Raw genomic sequence first — 23,017 nt, forward strand, 5'->3', positions numbered from 1 at the left:
GTGCTAGTGATTCAGGGAGGCAGCTGGTAGGAGGGGCAGAAGTGCAATAACCATCTGGTGCTAAATGTGACCCAAAGTCTTCATATGTATCAACACAGGAGCTAAGCTCCCCCTCTGCCCTGGCTTTATTCTGCTGTGATTTGAGTGCCTACCATGTCTTAGGCACTATGCTAGATGCTGTGGATGCAGCAGTGAGTGAGATGTTGCCTTGCCTTCACAAAGCTCAGCCAAGTCTGGTAGAGAGAGAATCAGGAAATGGCAATGCAAGGTGTACTAGAAGAGTGAGCACTAGGTGTGTTGTGGACACCTGATTCAAACTATGTGGTAGACTGGGAAAAGCATTACAGATCTGAAGGAGGTAAGATTTAGCCTGATGAAGGTAGATACCCATTGCTGTTGAGTCGATTCCGACTCATAGCAACCCTATAGGACAGAGTAGAACTGCCCCGTGAAGCTTCCAAGGCGTGCCTGGTGGATTCAAACTGCTGACCTTTTGGTTAGCAGCCATAGCACCTAACCACTGCGCCACCAGGGTTTCCTACAAAAGTGGATAGGAACAGGAAACGTGTTTCAGGTAGCAAAAGGAAGTACAAAAAAGGTCCTAGGTGCGGGGAGGGAATTTAGATGGAGCAGAGTGCTAGGACAGGAAGGGAGAAACAGGCAGGAACCAAATCACACTGGGTCTTATTGACCATGTTAAGGAATTTGTACCTTTACTAGGAATATTTGGAGGTCATTTGAAGGTTTTATGTACTGGTATTGTTAGTGTTTGCATATTACAATTTGACTCTGGCTGGTATGCAATAGGGTTTCAATTGGGTTGGGAGGTAGCATATGGGTATGCTAGATTAGAGTTAGGAAGGTCAGTTAGGAATTTGTATCCGTGTTCCAGGGGAAGAATAATAACAGCTTAAAATTTGGTGGCCATGAGGATGAAGAAAAGAATAAACAGATATGAAAAATACTAAGTTGCTAGAATGAACAGAACGTCATGACTGAATGGTGGGGAGTGAGGGAGGTAATCAGAGATGGTCCTGAGGTTTCTGGCCTCAGTTCCAGGATGGAAGCTGGTGTTCCTTTGGTGGGACAAAAGAAGAGGAGCAGATGTGGAGGAGCTGAGTTCAGTTTTGAAAATGCTGAATCTAAGGTTCCTAAGAGACACACGACTGGAGATATAGAGTGGGTAACTGGATACGTACCAGTCTGGTGATCAACAGGGAAGTGAGACCCGAAAAATTCAGGTTTGAGACCTAACGGCACAGGTAATTGAAGATCTTCCAGAATAAACATAAAACTTCCTTTTACAACTTGTTTCCTTAGAGTGACTTTGCCCCTTTCACACCCAGCATCGTTTCAGAGGTTTCATTTAGAGGCTTCATTCAGACAGTAGCCTTGCTGCTCATTTTTAGCCGCCTTCGCTTTTACTGCTATAAAATGCTACAGAATGTTAATAGTCCTAGTATATGTGAAGTTGGCTAGAGTTGGTACTCCCATTTCATCAAGGGGGAAAGCAGGCATATGTGGCCATAGTCAGCAAAGCAGAAGGGAAGAACACCTGCTTTCCAGATTTTTGTTTAATCATTTGCTTTCACTTAGCTAACAGTGAATTAAGTAAGGGTCCAGGGTATATGTGCCTATTTGTACATGACCATTCTTGCAGTGTATCAATTAGTGCGTTTTATTCTCCTAGATCCAGCCCCTGAATCTTAGATTAGGTGGGGTAATATACACCCCACCCCAGCTGCCCCTTGAACTGTGAAATTTTTATTTCCAGCATTTTTACAGAATCATTAAATTCACCAAATTTCAGATCCTTGGGAATAAGTGATTTATTGTGATTTTTAAGGTTAACTATTGAATGTCATTTTGAAAACACTTGGTTTTTATTCATGCGGTTGCTCGGAAATTAAATTTATACAATTTGTGTTAATTATATTATGAAGTTGTTTTTGATATTTAACTCTTAAAAAGTTTGTCATCCTTCAATAGCATGATGGACCCCCCCCCCCACATACAACTAAAATCTGGTTCAGATGTTGAGACCGATGGTACCTTTCTAACACCCAGGGAGTATGAAAACGTTTATTACTCGCATAGTAAAGCTTTCTGGGAGAGCAGAGGGGACTCCCAATCAGGTCTAAAATGGCTCGAGAGCAGCAAGAGGAGACTGGCTTGGCTTTTATGGTGGCGTGGGGAGAGGGAATGGTTGGAGGGTTCCCACTTTCAGGCTAGGACTTGTGCGGTTTAAACTTCCTCTTGGTATCCAAAGAGGGCACACAGACTTTCTTCTCAGCTTGCCCATGTGTGGCAGGAGGAAGGGGGAATGGTAGGTCTTGAAAGCTGTTCAGTCAAACATCAAAAAATGGAGTCACACTCTATTATGAAGTTACATCAAGATTGCAAGACTCACTTGGCTCAGACTTTTGGGTGGGAGCAATCTGATATTATTTCAGGATTTTAAAAAGATAGAAAATTTATTTCTGAGATAGTGTCAATCAGTGATACTCAGTAAAGAGACACATTAGAATATGCAGGGTCCATTTTCAAATTATACAGTCTCCTTGTACTTCATCCCTACCCCCAGGTCTCCAAGGAGATTCTGATCCACACTGTACTACCAACATAAGAATGACAGCATCATTAAGCCATAGTTACTGAAGAGAATGAATGATGTGGCTGGGGGGGGGGTGGAGTAGGGGAAGAGAACCATTTGTATTATTAGTTAAAGGAAGAGCCATGGACAAATACATTTTAGACCTTTTGAATTTCTCTAATGCTTCTCAAGTAAAATAAACTTCTCACTCTTAGCCTTAAGGTTGTACCTTTGTTCATGCTGTTTTCTCTACTTCAAAGGCCCTTCAGCACCCAGACCCTCTCAATTAGAAATAATTTCTCATATACTTGGCACTTCACTTCTATCTTGTACCATTTCTTATTCTTCATTATATTTGTATCAATTGCATCAACTGTATAAACAATTGTATCAATTGTTTATACAGTTGATGCAATTAATATAAATATATAAACAATTGTATCAATTGTTTATATACCTTATTTCCATAGCTAGATCATAAGCTATGTGACTGCAGGATTCATTAATGATTCATCTTTGCATTCACTGCTCATAAAAACAAAAAACAAAACTGTTGCCATCTAGTTGATTCAGACTCATTGTGACCCTGTAGGACAGAGTAGAACTGTTCCATAGGGTTTCCAAGGCGGTTATCTTTACAGAAGCAGATTGCCACCTCTTTCTCCTGAGGAGCGGCTGGTGGGTTTGAACCACCAAACTTTTGATTACCAACCAAGTGCTTTAACCACTCTGCCATCAGGGCTCCTGTATTACTCACATACTTATTGCTAATAAGAATAAATAGTAGATGTCTTTTATATGTTTAATCAGTGAGTGAATGAACACATGAAATCTCATTTTAATACTGTATGAAAAGATGCAATCTGTCATAGTTTTAACCAGGTAAACTGAGCAAATCACCAAAACAAAATCCTGTATACAGAAGACACTGCATTTTGACTTACACACACACTCAATAAGCTCTTCATGTTTTCAATCAAGATTTGAGTAAGTTACTAAGTAATTTTCTTTTAGGGAGAAATAGACTTTTTCCTCACTAGTTTCACATTATCCTTCTATCACAAAAATAAACTTTTAAAAACATTTCACTTACTGTAACTTCAAAATATTTACCATTTCGGAAGGTTTATGAAATGTCTAATCATCTGCAAGTGTTTTACATCCATCTCTTCACAATACCGTAGTAAAATGAGAAACAGTACCGTTACATCACTAATAAAACCTGCGGCTCAGAGGGGCCAAAGGGCTTCAGAGTCATAGAGCTAGTCGGGGAGCAGGACTGAACTCAAGCCTCCGTGCATACAAAGCCCAAGTGTTAGCCACCACATTAATATTACCTCCAGCCAACAGTGAGATGTCTTACTTTTATTTTTGTAATTATTTGAGCTAATGAATGTTGACCTGGAGGAAAAATCCTTTCAAGCTAGCCATCTATAGGAATAGCTAGCCAGGTATGTTTCTATACTGTTTATATATATATATATATGTATGTATATATTTACCTTGACTCCATTTCATCTCTCACTGTGAATGAAGAAAGATGCCATCCTGATTAACCAAATAATTAGCCTTACATATTTATGTGCTGGCTTTCCTAGTGGGAAAATGGTTGTGAATGAGTTTTGACTGCCCCTCCAGCAATCTCTTTCTCCAGTAGGCTTTTTCATTAAGAAGGTGAGCAGTGCCTCACAGGTCTGAAATCTCTCTTAGCAGAGATACTTGAAGGATCTGCATCAGGTCACCATGAGGTGAAGGAAGCCTTTGTCCCCTACGTGGCAACTCACATTTTCTGAGTTAGGTACTTTTACATATACTATTGCACTTAATATCTTCTAATTCTCACAACAGCTTTTAGAATATAAACTGCCATTTCCTTTTACTAGACAAGGAAACTGTAGCTTGGTAGGGTGACAATGGCTAGTAAGTGACCCAAGGTCACAATACTAGGGGCAGAGTAAGTAACTGGACAAAAGTGGAGGTAATCCTAAAGCATATGCTCTTTCTGCTACTATAACGCAAACACAATACAGTAAAGTTATAGCAAAGACTATGCAAAAACCTCGGGGGAAAACTCAACCACAATTCTAGCCTGATAACCAATTAATTAGAATCATAAAGTTAGAAGGGACTTTGGTGATTAGCCCAACGTCCTTATTTTATAGATAAGGAGTCTGATGCACAGATGTGCTTCTCACCTGAGGTGACACTGCTAGTTAAGAAGCAGAGCTATGATTCAGACCTAGGCCTGACTCAAAGTCCAGTGACCTTCTCACTAGAATACCCTGCCAGTCCCTTAGCTGCTTCACTAACTCCAGACTTGGCCAGGATCCCATGAATATATTGACAAGATAAAGCTGTACGTCTGGAGTCTAAGTTTGTATTTTGCTAGACAGCATCCTACCTCACCACTGCTCTGCTTGTAAAATTCATCCAGGCACCCACTGTTTCATATCTGTCATTTGTTCTGAGAGTCCCTTGAGGGGCTACATGTCCTGAGTGTAAAGCAGCATCCTCATCAGGTGCAAGGTAAAACACTGAGTCTCACACTAGGCTATGCCCTCCATTCCCTTCCAACAGAGCCGGGTAACAATGCACTTTTAAGAGGCCATTAATTAGTACTAGATAAAAAGTACAACTACTTGAACATTGCTTGCCCACATGAACACTGTAAGATTCAAACCAAGTTTATCTTACTGACTGGGATAATAGAGTGTCCCTCTGCTGACCACCTCAGACTGGAGAATGTACTGGGACTGACCCTCACAATCATTCAGACACTGCCTACACCTGGCCTTTGAGGACGTCCAGGGCAACAGAATACTAGATTTCTAATACTTCACAGAGGAAAGACCATGAAGTAAGTTGAGAAGACAGATACATTAATATCATTTATCATTGTTTTTCTTTTCTGAACACCTGGCATAGTGCCTGGCCCACAGAAGATGCTCAATAAATACTGAATGAATGCATGCTGAATGAAATGAGCCAGTCCACCTCATTGCTCCAAAACCTTGAACTTTGTATATTAAAAGGAAGCAGAAGCTTCCACCTGTAATTTTTGTTTGCCTTTAGATTTCCATATAACTTACAATGAGGCCTGCCTGGGAATTCCTTTGTGTCTAAAGGAAGGAAGCTGTGCTAGGAAGAGCCAATAGTTACTGGAGGGCCCACCCTTGTCATCAAGTGAATTCAATGACTAAGGATACGTATATTACGCACCATTGCTAAAGATTAAAGTTAGTCCTCTATAAAGCAGATTGGTAGGAACCCAGGCATATGGACAGATGACTGTAACACAAGGTGATTTATACCATAATAGAAACATGAAATAGGTAGAGAGGTAATAGAAAGGAAGAGATGATCAGATTTATTTGGAGACTTGTGGTCAGGAGCAGGAAATGCCTGAGAAAGGTTTTGGCTGCCAAGTAGGACCTTGTAAGATAAGAGGGAAGGTATTACTTGACACAGCTGGACAGCCTCACATCACCAAGCACTCTTTTGATTAACTCAGAAAGATAGTAACTATTTATTGAGTACCAGCTATATGCCAGGAACTGAGCTAGGTATTTTCACATATTCTTTTCCTTTTTACATACTTCTGGAGACAGGGGTCATAGTGTTCATTTTCCAGATGAGGAAATAAAGGCTCAGGAAGGTTAAATGGGTTGCCCAAGGCCACAAAGCTAATAAAATGGAATGGGATATTAGCAATGTTGTCCAAGGGTTGTAAGAAATTGTATAAGACACAGAAGAGTTTTGCAGTGGTGCCACGGGAGGTTAGGAGGTGAGGGGACAAGGCACACAAGCCTGCTTCAACGAGAGCAGCTGTCCTTTGGACTATTTTACATGATATATTTGCACATAAGACTTCATTTGAACAAGGGTACTCCTATTTTTTACAAAAAAAAAAAAAAAATCTGTAATTGAGCAAGTTAGTTTCTTGGGGCCATACTCCATAATAATCAACATGGCAGATAACTGAAAACTGTAATAAGCACAGCCTAAAATATTCATATCAAAGAGGAAAAAAAAAACATTCAATCCAAACTTACTTTCATTTTGAGCCAGCAGATAGCTACTGTACTTGAGGGCCAAGGCATGAGTGTGATTCAGAGATGGGGTCAGATATAAACGCTGAATGACAATCAGTGATGGCACTTCCTTCCAAAAACATCTGCAGCTGGAGGAGTCCTGGCCTCATTTTCCTCAGCCAGCCCACAATAGTATATTCATTCCTCAGCCGCAGACCATGCGCCAAAGGCCTCAGCCACTGTTCTTGCCTCAGCAAGTCCCCCACTGACAGCAAAGACACATCTCCTGCTGCCAGGTGCCCCACAGATAAAGTGGCTTTAATAACTAGTAGAGTGATTTGTGATGTACTTCTTATTGGATCAATTTCCTCTTAATTATACAATCTTTGAAAATCAGATGCAATTTCATCATCAGAGCATGGGGCTTTCTCTAGATGAGAAGTAAAAAGACAAACTAGTTCAACATCACTTTAATTACCTCCTTTCCCATCCTTTGGCAGCTAGTACAACAGAAGCAAAAAAACAAAACAAAAAAAAACCCACTTTGAGTAGCTCAGCCTAGCAAATTTTGTTTCAGTGAAAGCAAGGGCACAGCTCTTGGGGTTGCCATAACCCCTGCACTGCAAAAGCAAGGTATGGTGCTCAGGCCAAAGCCTGAGGAGCCGCATCACAAATTCCTTCACCTACAAGCCTCTCTTAAAAGCACAGGTTCTCTTCCTTTTTTAACTGTAATTCTTAGAACAGAGGGCAAGGGCTGAATTTAAGACAGGGTGTTAGGGACTTTACATTTTGGAGACTGATTCTGAATATATAACTGTAGGAATGAGCTTTGGACTATCTTTTACATAACGGTGCTTTTGGCTGGATTTTGACTGAGGTAGATCCCTATGATGGTTATGCACTCAAAAGATGCACTGTTAAGATAGAGAAGCAAAATGCCATGGTACAAATTCTCTCCCTCCTCACCCCTGAAATCCCATATTTAATTAAAAAGCATGAACACCAGTTGAGAAGAAACAGTTATCAATTGTTTAATGCAGCAACAGGAATGGAAATAAATCCCAAAACCAGTATTATGTACTCACTTGGAGAAAATACAGAGTAAAGATGCAACAGTTTCATTTTCTGTTTTAGTATTGAAAATGAGAAGTGTCCACTTCCCCACTTTGCTGGCCCTGATCTATTTGGTGTTTCTCAGACAACTCTTAGCACAGGTCAGTGGAGAGGGAGTATGAGAAATGATGTCTATCCAAGCGTATTTGTTGACTATATCAGCAACCATAGTTGCTTATTCCCATTTTTCTATGCTTTGGCAAAATTCGAATCCATATGCTCCTTTAAAAGGAAAGCAATTTCCAGGCCAAAGTCTTCAACATCAAACAACTAGGGCCAATCCATTCTCTGTCACATCTACAATTAGAGACCAATCCAAGATGGCATAAATCCCTCAGCCAAGAGGCACTGCTTCCCAAAAGGACTGTATATCTCCCTTGGTGGCACTAAATGAATGAGCTTTCACACTGGTTAAGGTGATGAGATCTGAGACATCATGACACAGGGGAATGATGTCTGAAATGTCACTGAAAGGTGGAGTGGATGCCACCAGAGCATGCACACAGAATGCAGCCAGAGTTGAAGAGAAAGTGTCAAAGGTGAAACACATTATATAACAGGAAGGAAATGGGCCAGAGACATCAAAGCCAAAAGAGAGGAAAACCAACAAGGATTCAATACAGGGGAAATTTCTATCTACAAAAAGGCGAAAGTGGTTCTCTCTACTGAAGCCTTGGAGGTGCCTAATGTCTACTTAAATTTCAGCTAACCCCATAATGTGTCCTAGTAAGGAAATGCATGTTACAGCTCTAAATTTAGGGGAAAAAAAAACTAAAAGAGCTTCTAAAATTCTAGGACTAGCCAGGTGGAATCAGGACACAGGCTGAGTCTACTCTACAGTACCACCAACAATTAAGGATAAGGGAAAGGAAGTTGTCTTAGAAGAAGAAATGGCGATTTCTCCTCTAAGGAGTGGAATATCTCCTCAGGTGGTAGCTGTAGATCTTGATGCAATGATCCCAGCAGTCCAAGACCAGCAGCTGCCCCTTAGGAGTGAGGGCAATGCCCACTGGACAGGTGAGCCCCTCTCGAATAAGGACACTATAGCCTCCACCCTTAGGAAAGTGGAGAATTTCCTTGCGACTACTGTCAGCCACAATGAGGTCACCACGGGCATCCACACACATGCCAGCAATGCAGCGGAAATCTTCGTTCTCTGAGAAGAAGTGGCTAATCTGGCGACCCAGCTGCCCATCAGGGCCCACAGAGCCAATGGAAAAGCCACCCTCCAGGTGGTGCTCATTCTGCCGGTTCTCCAGGTTGAGTCCCAAGCCCTGGGTGAAGTAGACAGTGCCCTCTGCATCACAGGTGACAAACTTGGGCCGCACAGCGCTGCAGAGGCAGTTGAATTTGACTACCCCTGCTCCTCGGTCAACGGTGAAACACCACAGCTTTCCACCTTCCACATCGGTGACCACAAACTGGCCAGACGGCAGGGCTGTGATGCCCCAGGGTTTGCTCAGCTGGCTCCGGTGACAGGCCACGCAGTGGCCATCCAAGGTGTATACCTTGAGGGAGTTGTCATAGCTGTCAGTCACACCAATTAGCCCGTGGCAGTTCATAGCCACTGAGAGAGGAGTGAGATTGGGCAAATCAGCTCCAAGGAAGCTCAGCACAAAGCTATCAATGCCACTGGGGCTGCGGCGGATCTCCTTCAAGAAGCCCTTGCGGGCAAAGACCTGTATACGGTAGTTGCCACGGTCAGCAACCAGCACCTCTCCTTGACTGGTCACGTAGAGACTGACTGGAAGGTTGAACATGCCTGGAGTGCTGCCTTTGGCCCCCATCTTCTTAAGAAAGAGACACTGCTGGATATTGGCAGCCGTCTCAGGACCCCGCTGCTTAGCAGGTGAGGACCTAGGGCTGGCAACCACTTCCTCAGGGCTCATGTCCATCTCTCTAAATGTAACAGAAGTGGAGGCAGCAGAGGCTGCAGCCTCCATGGCCCAGGAATCTTCCATGTTGACTGTTCGGGGCTTCTTAACTGCCTGCCCAATTTGGAGGGGGCCAACATGGCCTACCTTAAGCAGCTCCACATCCTGCAGGGTAAGCTCCCGGGGCAGGTTGGCAGTGAGCTCTGGTTCCTCCTCATCTGCTGTCTCCTCCAGTAGTGCTACATCAGCCTGCTTGATCTTGGCCAGGAAGTAGTCACAGCGAGACACAGCCTGCACTTCTGCAATGTTAAGCAGGTAACTCTGCTCCTCTACCACTTGACTATTGGACTTCTCTACCTCAGTCAAAGAGCCTGTGAAGAACTTCCGAGAGCGAGACAGCTCCTCCTGGACTCTGCGCTCCTCATGCCCATACTCCTGGAGAACTGCTTTGTACCTTGCCTGAAGGTCCTTGGAGACACCTTCCAAGGCGACTTTTCGTCGCTGTAGCTCCCCCATAAGCTCCCGCAGACGAGCCAGCTTCTCTCCAAAGTCCCGACGCCGCTCCTCAGCTGCCTCTTTCACAGGGAGCGTACAGTGACCAGGAGGCTGGTGGTCAGCCTCCCGGCAAGGCTCACATAAAACCACACCACAGGTTCGGCAGAACTGCCGAGGCAGTCGCCGTCCACAGGACCGGCACATGAGCAGCCCCACAGCCTCACTGAGCCCAGCTGTGTCAATGATCTTCAGCACTGTCAGGTTGTCTGTCAGTTGGGTCAGGCTGGTTATGCGGGTGATCTTGCTGCAAAAGGGACAGCGGACACCATTGATGCTACTGGCCAGTAGCTTCTCTAGGCACTGGCGGCAGATGGTATGGCCACAGTGCAGGAGCTTGGGCCGAAGCTGCTCCTCTGTGAAGGACTCCATGCAGATGGGGCATTCCAGCACTTCCCGGAGGGCATCCAGGTTTAGGTGAGAAGCTGCTGCCGCAGCCATTACTCTTCCTTGGAAAGATTCTGCTAACACAGCCGGAACTGAATAGCTTACCACCTGTATTCATGCCCCAGGGGATCGAATTCCTGCTAAAGAAAAAAAGAAACCATTATTCATTTCCTACTACCTATATGAATTAATTCATTCAAGAAATATTTACAGAATGGCTAAAATCACTCATTCAATCATTCCATTATTTAACAAATATTTACTGAGGCCTACTAAATGTTAAAGGAGCCCAGGCAGCCCAAATGTTTAAAGTGCTTGACTGTAACCAAAAGGTTGGTGGCTGGAACCCGCTCAGTGGCTCCCGAGAGAGAAAGACCTGGCAATCTGCAATTACTATTAATTAAAGATCACAGCCAATAAAACCCTATGGGGCAGTTCTACTCTGTCATGTGGGTTTGCTATGGGTCAAAAATGACTTGAGGGCACCTAACACTGTGTTAGGTGATGGTGATACACAGGGTAACAAAGCAGACAAGGTACTGCACAGTGGATAAGAATTCCAGTTCTGGAGTCAGGCTTCAGAAACTCATCTCTGATACTTTCTTACTTGCATCACCTTAGGGAAGTATAACCTCAACTTCCCAAAGCTCAGTTTCCTCATCGCCCATCTGTAAAACAGAAATAATAACCGTGTCTCCTTTATGTGGTTGCTGTAAGGGCTAAATAACATGATGACTACAGGCCACTTAGTATAACACCTGACAAGTAGTACGGTTGTAATAAATGTTAGTAATTAATTTTAAATTTTGTGAAAGCTTATAGTTTTTATTAGGAGAAAAACATAGGAAAATCACCTACAGTAAAAGGAATAAGTATAACAGAGGGAGCAAAATGGACAGAGTAACTGATTTCTGCTTAGAGGAAACAGCAAAGGTGTCACAGAAGTGGTGACATACCTGATTTATATCTTGAAAAAAAGGACAGTGAGGAATAAAGGCATTTTAGGCAAAGAAAACTACATGAGCAAGAGCATGGCAGTCTAAGAGTTTCTCTTGGTATGTCAGGAGCCTAGGTAGTATCCAGAGTAATACAAAGTTATGATGATTAGCTTTAAGTCATCAGCAAAGCATTAGACAAAAAAATGTGTGTTTTCCATTCATCTATTCTCCTACCTACGAACTATCCATCCATACAAGTCTACTGGGTACTAAGGTTTTCAGGACACAGACCCCGATCTTCAAATGCTCGGATTTTAGTTGAACAGGCATGTAAATAAACAAAAATCGAGGGAGAAAGTAGTATCATAAATGAAACAGTATAAACCATGTTTGATGAAGATTGAGAGCAATTCATTCTAATTTGAAGGGAGATGGAATTTTCAGAGAGGATATGGGATTTGATATGGGACACAGAAGGATACACAGATATATGGAGATAGGAGAAAGGGCATCTCAGGCAGAGAGCAAGGCCTTATAAAGGTTGGAAAGCAGGGGAAAGAGCAAGAAGTGTAGTGTATTAGAAAGACAACAGAGAACACTTAGCCTTCACACGGTTGGTAAAGATCAAATAAGATAATATATATAGTGTGCAGAATGCTAAGATTTGGTCCAGCACCAAAAAAGTCAAATTAATGTTGGTTCTCTTTTCTCGCATCCTTCAGTTTAGAATTGTGGGAGCATACGGGGGAAAAGAGTAACAGGTTTGGAAAAGTAAACTGGGGAATGATTATAAAAGGTGTTCAGAACCAAAATGACACTTTTGAACTTCATTTTGAAGGGCACGGTGAGGCATTCATGAATGTTTTGGGGGCAGGGAACTGCAAAGCTGGAATAAAGTAGGGGGAAAAACAAGAGAAACTAGTTTGGAAGGTACTGCAGAATAGTTTGGGAGAGGTACTGTGGTGTCTGAACTAGGGAGCAGGGGTGGAAATGGAAAGAAGATGCATTTAAACAATATTCCATAAGTATAATTAGTAACATTTGAAAGCTGAGTGGACTGGTGGGAGGGAGGAGATAGGGAAGAGCTAAAATGGCCAAAGACTCAAGCCCGTTATCATTTAAAAAATCATACTGCCTTAACAAGACAGCTTATTTCTAGCCTGGGACACCCCCTACTTCACCCAATACATAGCACGAACACCCCTACCCTGCTCAATCCACATGTCCTCACGAAGTAGTCCAGAGGACATGTACCTGTGAAGCACAGCCACAGGGATCTCAGTGTTCTGCAGCCTTATGTCATTGTCAATGCATACCCAAAATTAGAATGAACAGATCTAACAAGGTGAGGCACATGGACAAATTCAGCCCTTTTTAAACTTAAGCCCTACAGCTACACCTGTGTAGTCTCGTGATCTGCAGATAGTCAGCCATCAAGAAAAGGAGAAGGTGGAGGCCAAGTTAGCTTGGTTTTAAGGACAACACAGCAAGCTGGGGAAAGCTTTGCAAATGTGATCTATTCTTTCTCCAGGCACAGAGAAAAGGAAGACTCAAAACAGAGGTATATATTACAAAAAAAATACTTAGCTTTGGAATTCAATCTGACAAATATTCAATAGCAGACATGCACAGTTAATCTAAACTCAATCCCACCTTGTGCTGGAAGGGAAACCACTTTGGTCAAGTAGGTTTCATAAAACCGTAAACTATATTTTCCTTCTTTTAAGTATGTATCAGCAATATTAAAAGTTTTCAGAAATCCTGCAGTACAGGTATTTTTTAACTTTATTCAGCCCAACATTATTTAAGCTTTTTTTTTTTTAAACTGTCATATAACACTTATCAAGTAGTGTTCCCTAGACCATATTCTCCAAGAAGGGACAATAATTATGAGATTCACCTGCAATGGAATGGTTTAGATTCATTTATTAGCTAAGTGACCCATTCCCACACATCAGCCTTGCAACCCATTATGACTCAAACCCATGTCTCAATGAAATAAATTATCACATATGAAACTATGGGGTCTCATGTAGACACCCGAAACTGAATGCTGAATTCTTAAACACCATATGTCTGGGGCAACAGTATAGAAATGCTGATAGAAACCGCAACCCAAAATCCATGCAGACAGTCTCAATTCTAAACCAATAGTTCCGGCCCTCTCTTCTATCATCTGGGACACCAGACTGAGAGCACCATTTGGTGTTTGGATCCCGAGCATGTTACCTTACAATGCACAGGGACATCTGTTCTTCTCAAAGCTTGCCCTGCAGATCGGCTAACTAAACAAGTCTGCCAACTCATCAAAATACCAGCAAATTCTTTCCCCAGCTTTCTGGAAGATCATTCCACCTCCTTCAATTAAAAAGCTTCCCACCTGCTTGTCTAAGCCATCTGCTTTTAAAAGATGGATTTACTGTGCCCACATCCATACCCCAAATTATCTCAGCTGTCTGCAGCTTCACTAGGCTCTCTGAGGCAGAAGAAAATGCCAAGGATTTCTGCCCTGAAGCTGCCAAGCTTTGCCTGGGAAACAAGAGTTCTCATCACTAAAGCATCGGGCATGGAGAAAGACTCAGACCTGGAAAAAGCCAGGATCACTTCTCCCATTTCCAAGACCTGGGAACTGTACTTTCTGAAAGATGCCAGCCCCAATCGGAGCTGTGTGACAGATACAGCCTCTCTCCTCTGAAGGGTGCATTTGGAATTATTAATACCGGTCGATGACCCGGACAGAAGGTCAATTTGATCTCAGTTTCCCTAAAAAGACTAGACTTCAGTTTACCCCCACCCTCGCCTCATTGATATCATAATAAATACTGCACATCCCATAGTCCATCTCCTCAGTTTCATATGAGAATCTACCCCTTAAGCTGTGTCTGTTCTGACCGCCCTAAGCCTCAGGAAAGCTCTGTAATTATACCCCAGCCTCATCTAGCCAGCATCTGGCACCGCTGTTTTTTCCCCAGTTTGTGAAATTAGTAATATGGGTAGTAGGGAAAAAAAAAAAAAGACAAAACTATGGATCTTGGAGTCAGACAAAGCTGGGTCCAAATCTTAACACTATCATTTTCAAGTTGGGGGAGAGTAGGCAAGTTATTTAACCTCTCTAAACCTGTTTTTTTTAATTTATAAAAAGGTTACAGTGATGACTAGGGGTAAATGCTTGAAATGCAATGAAAGGTCGCTGTTTTATTATAATTCAATAACAATGAAAAAGATATTAACAATAAAATGACTAATACTAACAAAGCATTCAGTTTACAAAATGAACTTTCAGAGAATGAAGAGCCTTTCCTCTCACGGCATGCAAAGGCAAATAATGTTGAATGAAAGGACTGGTCAGCTTCGGCGGGATCTGACTGAGGGTGCTAGATATCCAAGTTAGAAACCGACGGGCAAACAAACCCAGAATATCTCTTACTCAAAACACAGGCTGCTGCAGCTCCTTCTACCCACTAAACCCACTGCCGTCGAGTCGATTCTGACTCATAGCGACCCTATAGGACAGAGTAGAACTGCCCCATAGGGTTTCCAGGGAAGGGCTGGTAGATTCGAACTGCCGACCTTTTGGTTAGCAGCCAAGCTCTTAACCACTGCGCCACCAGGGCTCCTTCTAGCAGGACTAAATATACAATGCTAGAATTAGAAATGATCTCAAAGAGGATCTTACTTCAATCGCCCCATCATATGCTGTTTTTTGTTAGGTGCCATGGAGTTGGTTCCAACTCATAGCAACCCTATGTATAACACTGCCAGGTCCTGAGCCACAATCATTGTTATACTTGAGTCCACTGTTGCAGCCACTGTGTCACTCCATCTTGTTGAGGGTCTTCTTCTCTTTTCTGACACTCACTTTACCAAGCATGATGTCCTTCTCCAGGGACTGATCCGTCCTGATAATTGGTTCCCATTACATAGATGAGGAAACTGAGACCAAGAGGAAATTCAGACCTCATAAATCCTATCACAGAACTAGGAACAAAAGTACAGATGAAGAAAGTGGGCTCAGGAATCAGGGTTTCTGGATTTTAATCCTCCCTATACCACTTTTGTGCACACTTCCGGAAGTTACTTCTTTTTTGTCTTTATTTATCTAGGAAAAGGAGCTTTGTAATAGTACCTACCTCGCAGGGTCCCTGTAGAGATTAAATGAGATTATGTGTGTAAAGCACTTACTTAGCACAGTACCAAGCCAGGAAAACAATTAACCGCGCAGCAAATAATGGGTTTTAGTAGTAGGAGGAGCAGCAGCAGCCACCTTCAGAACCCAGCCTATGAGAAGAAATGAATAGTCACTTTTCAACAGGCCCAAGGCATCAGGTACATACATTTCAACAATAAAAATTCTGAGCCTTCATTGGAGATTGTTTTACCTGACCTCAGAATCAAAGGAATAGAGATGACCTAAGGTTTCAAAATCACCATCCAATGCTTGAGTCCCCACCATGGGGTAGTTCTCTAGATGACTACTTCTCATACTCGTATCGGCACTTTGGGGACCTAAACCAGGAGCAAAACTGGAGAACCTTGATTAAGCAATTGGTTAAATATTTACTGAGGACCTATTATGAGTTAGGCACACTGAAAGGCACGGGGGATATAATTTTGAGCAAAAGCAGATATGAAAAAAGCACTTCATGTAAAATGCAGAAAACATGTAAAAGTAGTACTTTACTTTTTTTCATAAGACATAAAGGTTCTACTATTGACACACTCTCCTGGTTTGATTTGTTGTTGTTATTTTGATTTGTTTTTGCAAGGTTTATCACATCTTCTTTCACGTTGGCTTCCAAAACTGTATTTATTCCTCCTGTATTTTAACAAAATGCTAATCAAGTGCATAACCATCTCCATGCCCTCCATGGTCATTCTCTGGGAGTGGCCAACAAGACTGATTTTAAGAAAGTCTGTGAGGTCACCACCTGACACTCACCCAGTCCTGTGTGTGGGAGAGGATCTGGACGCAGTTTACTCAGGGCATTTAGGGCACCTGCAGAGAGCTAAGAGAAACTCAATAAACAGGGGCTTGCAGAGGCATGACCCCGAAGTTGAGCCCATCTGGGATACATAAAACTCAGAAGGAAGTATGTTTTTGGGGAAGAAAATGTTAGCAATAGGGTTTGCTAGAAAAATGCTTGCCCGATACCTGTCTTTGTCTTCCTCTAAAACTGAAGGGCCTAGACAGTTTCCCTTGCATCTTCCACATACATCTGGGTAGCAATAATGCTGCCATTATAACTCGGATGATAAAGGTCAAGGGAAAAATCAGCAGTCTTCTCTTGGGGCACCTCCAACTCATCTCAACCAACTCAATTTTCCATTGAGTCCTTTCTTTGCATTCACGTGTGTTCATTTAATCATGAGCCCTGGTGGCACAGTGGTTAAGCATTCAGTTCCTAACCAAAAGGTCGGTAGTTCACATCTACTAACTGCTCCTTAGAAACCCTATGAGACAGTTCTACTCTGTCCTACAGGGTTGCTATGAGTCAGAATCAACTCCACGGCAATGGGTTTGGTTTTTTTGTTTTCTGTAAGCAGATCTTAGGTAAAGTATAAAAGGGGATGAGAATCTTGGGGTAACTGACAGAGGCTGCTTAGGGTCACTAAAATCCGGCATGGCAACATAGTTCCCTTCCAGCATTGCCTTCCTCTCATAAAACAAGTGCCATTCATGAGTGCCAGGCACCTTTCATAGATTATTTCTTATTCTCATAAAAGCTCTATCAAGTATTATACCTCTTTATAAATCAGGGAAACCCTAGTGGCATAGTGGTTAAGTGCTATGGCTGCTAACTGAAAGGTCAGCAGTTCGAATCCGCCAGGTGCTCCTTGGAAACTCTATCGGGCAGTTCTACTCTGTCCTATAGGGTCGCTATGAGTCGGAATCGACTCAAAGGCAGTGGGTGGGTTTTATAAATCAGAGGCTCAGAGAATCTGTCCAAGGTTTCAAACATGGTAAGTAGTAGAACTGGGGTTCAAATCCAGGAGTGTTGACTCCAAGCCATAAAACCATGCTGACTCAAAAGATATGTTATAGAATTCCCTGGTTGATTTGGCTGCCAATGCCTCTAGGAAGAGTCCAGCGAAGAGGCTGGTAAAGGCACCTAGGGGTGATTTTTAAATCTAATTGTTCTACTAGAAGACATAATGGAGAGAGTGTCACAGGTGTGCATAGTCAATGATCCACTTCAAGGGTCCTGTAAACTTCTGGCTACCACCTAGAAGTTTAGACATATAGGCTCCAGATATGGATACATGGGCTCTTAGAGTTGGAAAAGCCTATCTAATAAAACTATTAAAACTCTGGAGTTAGACTGGGACTGTCATCCCAGCTTTGTCACTTGCTGTGTAGCTTTGGGTGAGTCATTTAACCTATTAGTTTTCTCATCTGTAAAATGGGGCATAACAACTAGATTGTTGGCAGGGTCATTGTCAGGATTAACTGAGATAACACATGTGGAGTACACACACTTAGCACATCCCACTGCCATCGAGTCAATTCTGACTCATAGCCACCCTACAGGACAGAGTAGAACTGTCCTGTAGGGTTTCTAAGGCTATAAAGCTTTATGGAAGCAGGTTGCCACATCTTTCTCCTGCAGAGCGGCTAACAGGTTCAAACTGCTGACCTTTTAGTTAGCAGCCAAGTGCTTTAACCACTGTGCCACCAGGGATCTTTTACTTAGCACATAAGTGACAAATGGTAGCTATTTGTAACAGATTGAGGCAGACAGGACAAGTCCTTGTCCAAGGTCACACAGTAAATTAGCAGGAGAGTAAGGACACTGGACTTCAGGCCTCTGATTCCCAGGCCGATTCAATGCTCATTAAATATTTCCCTTGGGGAGGGTGAGGTATTCCAGCTGAGTCTCTTGCCCTCAGATCCAATCCAGCTGTTTCTGTGCTGGCTTCAGCAATGCTGTAAGTAGCTTAGTCTTTGAGCTGAGAGAGCCAGTGTGGCTATTCTGTCCCAGGGGAAAGAAGCCCAAAAGAGATCATTCAGAACAGTAATTACTCTCCTTCGGTTTGATGGCCTTCAGCTTCCTGCCTTCCCTGCTATGCGGTTGTTTTTTTTTTTCAAGCCAAGGGCCTCCATACCTCACCCTCTGGTCCCATGCACCTCATCCTGCTTGCTAACCTAAGCTCCTCCCCTTATCCACCCATTGGTCCTGGTCTAATAGCAAACCAAGAACAAAGTCCACGGTTACTCCCTACCTAATCATATAGAATACCCCTTCTAGGGTTCTGTTTGATATTCACTGATACCCACTGGACAATCCTCCTTTACTTTGGAGGGGAATGGGCTGAGATAATAAGACTAAACAGGCCCCCACAAAAAAAAGAAGCAAGGAAAACAGAGAATATACAGCTACAGAGATCTGGATATGAGCCTAGCTCTGACTTCACTGCTAGCTATGAAACTTTGGGCAAGTAGCTTCCCTTTTCTAAGCTTTAGTTCCCTCATGTGTAAAACTGGATATAATAGAGACACTTAATAAGACTGTTGTGAAAACTGGAAAAGTGGATATAAAAACTAAAAATTGCCAAATTTATTGTATATTTGCTATATGCCACACACGGGGCACCCTGACTCACTTCACTGAATTCACACAATAATTCTATGATGTAGGTCCTGTTAAGAACCCCATTTTACAAATGAAGAGCCAAGGCAAAGAGATTAAATAACTCACTCAAGATTACTAAATCAGAAGAAACAGAGCCAGCATTAGAACCTCAGATATGACTCTACAGTAGGGTTTCTTAACTTTGGCACTATTGACATTTTCAGCTGGATAATCCTTTGTTCTGGGGGCTTTCCTGGGCATTGTAAGAAGTTTAGCAGCATCCCTGGCCTCTTCCCCCTGGGTGCCAGCGGTACCCCAAACCCCTACTCTGACAGCCAAAAAACATCTCCAGACATTGCCAAATGTCCCCTGCTGGACAAAATCACCCATAGTTAAGAACCACTGCTCTAGAGACTTGCAAAGGATTAAATGCTGAACCCTGAGCTCCCTTTTTCTTGCCCTTCTCCCAGCCAAAACAAACACCTCATTCACAAAGCCACTGACTCTTTGGGCTTTAAATGGGTCCTAATTATTATTATTTTTTTTTATATACGGGGTCACTATGAGTTGAAATCGACTCGACAGCAACAATTTCTTTTTTAATAATATGATCTAATTCAATCCACTTTATTTAGCTGATGAGGAAAATAAGGCCTGAGATAATGTTTCACTCATTTCCCTGGACATCTCACACACTATCTGCTAGCACCTCCATGGTGCAGAGGTAGGGGTAGGGAAGACAGGACCTAGAAGGATGGCCTTGAACAGTTTTCTGCTTTATCCTCCCTTTCACCAATATCTTCTCCCCAAAGTCTACCACTTTCAGCTGGCCCAGGGTCAGAGTGGAGTTAGTGGTGTACCATGCCAGCCTCATGACAAGGGATATTTGCTGGAAAAGTGAAGGAGATTCTGCCCCTCTGAGGGGAAGTCATGCTTCTTCAGGAGTCCTGATCTCTGATGATCTATAACTTCATTCCTGAACCCCTGAACTCATACTCATATATACACTTCCATATTACTTCTAGGTTCTTGGGTCCCCAAACTCCTTTTGCTTCCCATGTAGAGATTTCAAGAAAATTCTTTTAGCAGCCCAAGTCGCCAACCCACAGACCTATTCAAAGTCCTTTAATTCTGCAACCTGTTCAATCCTCTCCAAATTGTGTTCCAAACCATCTCACAATACAAGAGTCTAACCTTTTGGGCTCTACATTGCAACCTTCGCCAATTCTTCACCCATGCATCCCAAATTCCTTTGATAAAGACCCCTTAATCCGTTTCCAAATCTCTGAAGCCTTCAGCCCTGTACCCCAACTCCTTCCAAACACCCTGATCCCACACCTCAGATTTCTGCTCTCTCTTGATCTTATCCTCCATTCTCTGTATTCTACCAGGCACTGTGCCATCCTCAAACCTTGCTCCTTCTCCTTTCACCCATCCCATGTCATGTGTTGCTTTCAAATCTTAGCCAGGTCTCTTCTTTTTTCTAACAAGATGTTGCTTCCCTCTGATTCCCCCAAGAACTCCCCACTTCAATTTTTCCCAGATCCTACTCAGGAAAACCCTCCCTCTTTAGCAATTAGGATCGCCTCAGACCCTGCTCCTTTTGATCTCAGATCTTGCCCTGCCCAAACAAATGCCTGGCGTCCCGAGATTTCCTCGAATCTCCTGAGATGTTGCACCCTAAATCTCATCAGGGACCCCGATTCCCTCTTATTTCCGAAATCCTGCACCCCCAAACCCTTCCAAGGCCCTTAGATTCCCCGAACCTACCAGATGCTGCACCCCGTCTCCTCCGGGCCCCCGTATTACCTCATACCTCCTGAGATGTTGCACAGCAAGTCTTCGCACCCCACCCCACCCTCGCCTCCGCCCCAAGCGCTGCATCTCCCCTGAGATCTTCAGCCACATCGAATCCCTCCGGAGCCTGCCCCTCACTGCCCCACCCCCACCCCCACCCCAGAGCTACACCTCAGATCCGATCCCCAGACCCTGCTAGTCGGGCGCGGGCCCAGCCTCTACACGCCAGCACAGCCCCCCTCCCCGCCGCTCAGCCGTTGTCCGCGACTCGGGCCAGGGTCTCTTGTCCCCGACCCTCCTTCCCGCCCCCTACCTGACCTCCCGGGGCTCCGACGCGTCCACCGCCGCCAGCCCACCCGCCGCCGCCCTCTGCGCACGCGCCGCCGCGCGCTCCTTGACCGGCGCCGATTGGCAAAACCGCCTGTCCTTCACTGGGCTCCGCCCTCCCGAGGCATGCCGGGGCTTGTAGTCGGGCTAGCCCTAGCTCGGGGCTCTGCGGCCAGGTGAGAGCAAGAAGTGGGGCTGTAAACCGTGCTTAATCCAGTTTTCTGTCTCCATTGTGTAAATTAAGAAACTGAGGCCCAAGGGCATATGGGTCCTGCCCATATCCACTCGACGAGTCAGGAGCCAAACCTGCAGGCGCGTGACTGACTCCAAATCCCAATATCTTAACCCTTTCATTAAAAGGCGATCACCAGGAGTAGTTCTCCTTTGAGCCTGGGCAACTCACAGAAAAGCCTCTCTGAACCTCAGCGTCCCAGTCTGAGAAAAGGGTCAAGGCAAGAATAAAACTTTCACTCTGGGGCAGGCACAGAACCTGGATTTCTTAGAAGGGCAGTGCCTGGTTTCCCTATTTCTATGACACACTGCCTATTAGAGACAAGCTTATCTGTAAACAGTTTTCTATTGTGAAGGATTTTTTCACCTACTCAGAAGGGAGGCTGATAGCAGAGGTAGATGCGGAGACACACACTACAGCTCCTGACCCTGCAGACTGAAGGGTAGACCCCTCACAGGTGGGAGGCAGTCTGGCCTATTGCTTGACCAGGATCTGCAGCCAGTTAGATTGTTTGAGTCCAGCTACCTGCCCCTGCAGATGACCATACTATAAAGTTATGGATAATACTATATAGTTTTGAAGTAGGATGAGCTTGGGTTTAAAATCCCATTGAGCTATGTGATGCTGAACAATGATAAAACAACCAGCAAGGATTGTAGAACATCCTTTGAGCATTTAATGTCTGACTGCAGGTATGGTGAGCACTTCATAGACATAACTCACTTACTCTTTACCATGACCCAGTGAGAAAAGGCAGCTGATGCCTAGATGGTTGAATGAGAAGGCCACATGCTTATTAGTATCAGAGCCCAGATTTTACTCAGTTCTGAGAAACTTCGCTTTTTAACTTTTTTTGTTTTTAATCTCTAAATGGAGATGAGGTTTGCTATACGGATTAACTGAGATTATAGAAGTATAATGGTTTGTACTTAATTAACGGTAGCTGCTTTTTTAAAAATTAAGATCAGCTCTCACATCCTCCGAACTGCTGGTTTGAAAAGCCTCAGCTTCTGGAATATTGAGGCCAACAGGAGCCTGGCTTGGTGTACTTCATGGCATGCGCTGAACAGGCCTGGTGTTTCTGGACTCATGGGTTGCAATAGAGCTCTGAGGCTCAGGCCCCAATGATGAACTTGCCATCTGGGGTTTTAGCAGATAGGCCACGTATAGGTTGAGTTCAGGACTGGACTGAGGAGGGAGCCCAGTCTGGTACTACAGGGCCCAGGGTAGGTTTTGCTCAGAATTGGCAGCTGGTGGGTGCAGACAAAAACCTCAGAGGGCCAGGGGACGAGGGTGCTTGCTTCTCCCACCTTCCTGGGCTCCTGGGAGTTCTGAGGTGTTCATTGCATGTTCAGCAAGCTGCAGGAGTTTCAAGTTGATGACTTCTCATGCAGCATATACAAGGTTGGCCTTAAGTTATCTACTTACAGGTGATCTTCTCCAGACCTGTGAACTCCCTGAAGGGCAATGCCTGTTCGTAGTCGCACCAGCTAGCACAGAGCCCAGCACCTAAGAGTTACTAAGTGAGTCAGATTCTGAAATGTGACCTTAGGCAAATCACATGTCCTGTGTGACCTGGGGCGGGGGGGGGGGGGGTGGGGG

At 43.8% G+C, this 23,017-nt stretch overlaps 2 protein-coding genes across 12 annotated transcripts in view; one reads left to right on the forward strand and one right to left on the reverse strand.

Moving 5' to 3' along the window:
- The window catches only part of ASTN2 (astrotactin 2), a 1,052,667-nt gene that overhangs the window by 743,212 nt on the left and 286,438 nt on the right, over positions 1–23,017 (forward strand). The gene's annotated exons all lie outside the window — the stretch shown is intronic.
- On the reverse strand, positions 515–21,220 carry TRIM32 (tripartite motif containing 32). 9 transcript variants are annotated; one of them, XM_064291554.1, is made up of 3 exons: positions 21,170–21,218; positions 15,671–15,766; positions 515–10,687 (listed from the first exon to the last, which is right to left on the reverse strand). In XM_064291554.1, the coding sequence occupies exon 3, from the start codon at positions 10,602–10,604 to the stop codon at positions 8,643–8,645; it is 1,962 nt and encodes a 653-aa protein (XP_064147624.1). In that variant the 5' UTR covers positions 10,605–10,687; positions 15,671–15,766; positions 21,170–21,218; the 3' UTR covers positions 515–8,642. The 9 variants fall into 9 exon arrangements, with proteins under 9 accessions (XP_064147624.1, XP_064147623.1, XP_023400774.1 ...); XM_064291553.1 differs by having other exon boundaries at positions 515–10,690; XM_023545006.2 differs by lacking the exon at positions 21,170–21,218 and adding an exon at positions 15,873–20,884.

The sequence above is a fragment of the Loxodonta africana genome, chromosome 9 (genome assembly GCF_030014295.1).
Source record: "Loxodonta africana isolate mLoxAfr1 chromosome 9, mLoxAfr1.hap2, whole genome shotgun sequence".
NCBI classification, from domain to species: Eukaryota; Metazoa; Chordata; class Mammalia; order Proboscidea; family Elephantidae; genus Loxodonta; species Loxodonta africana.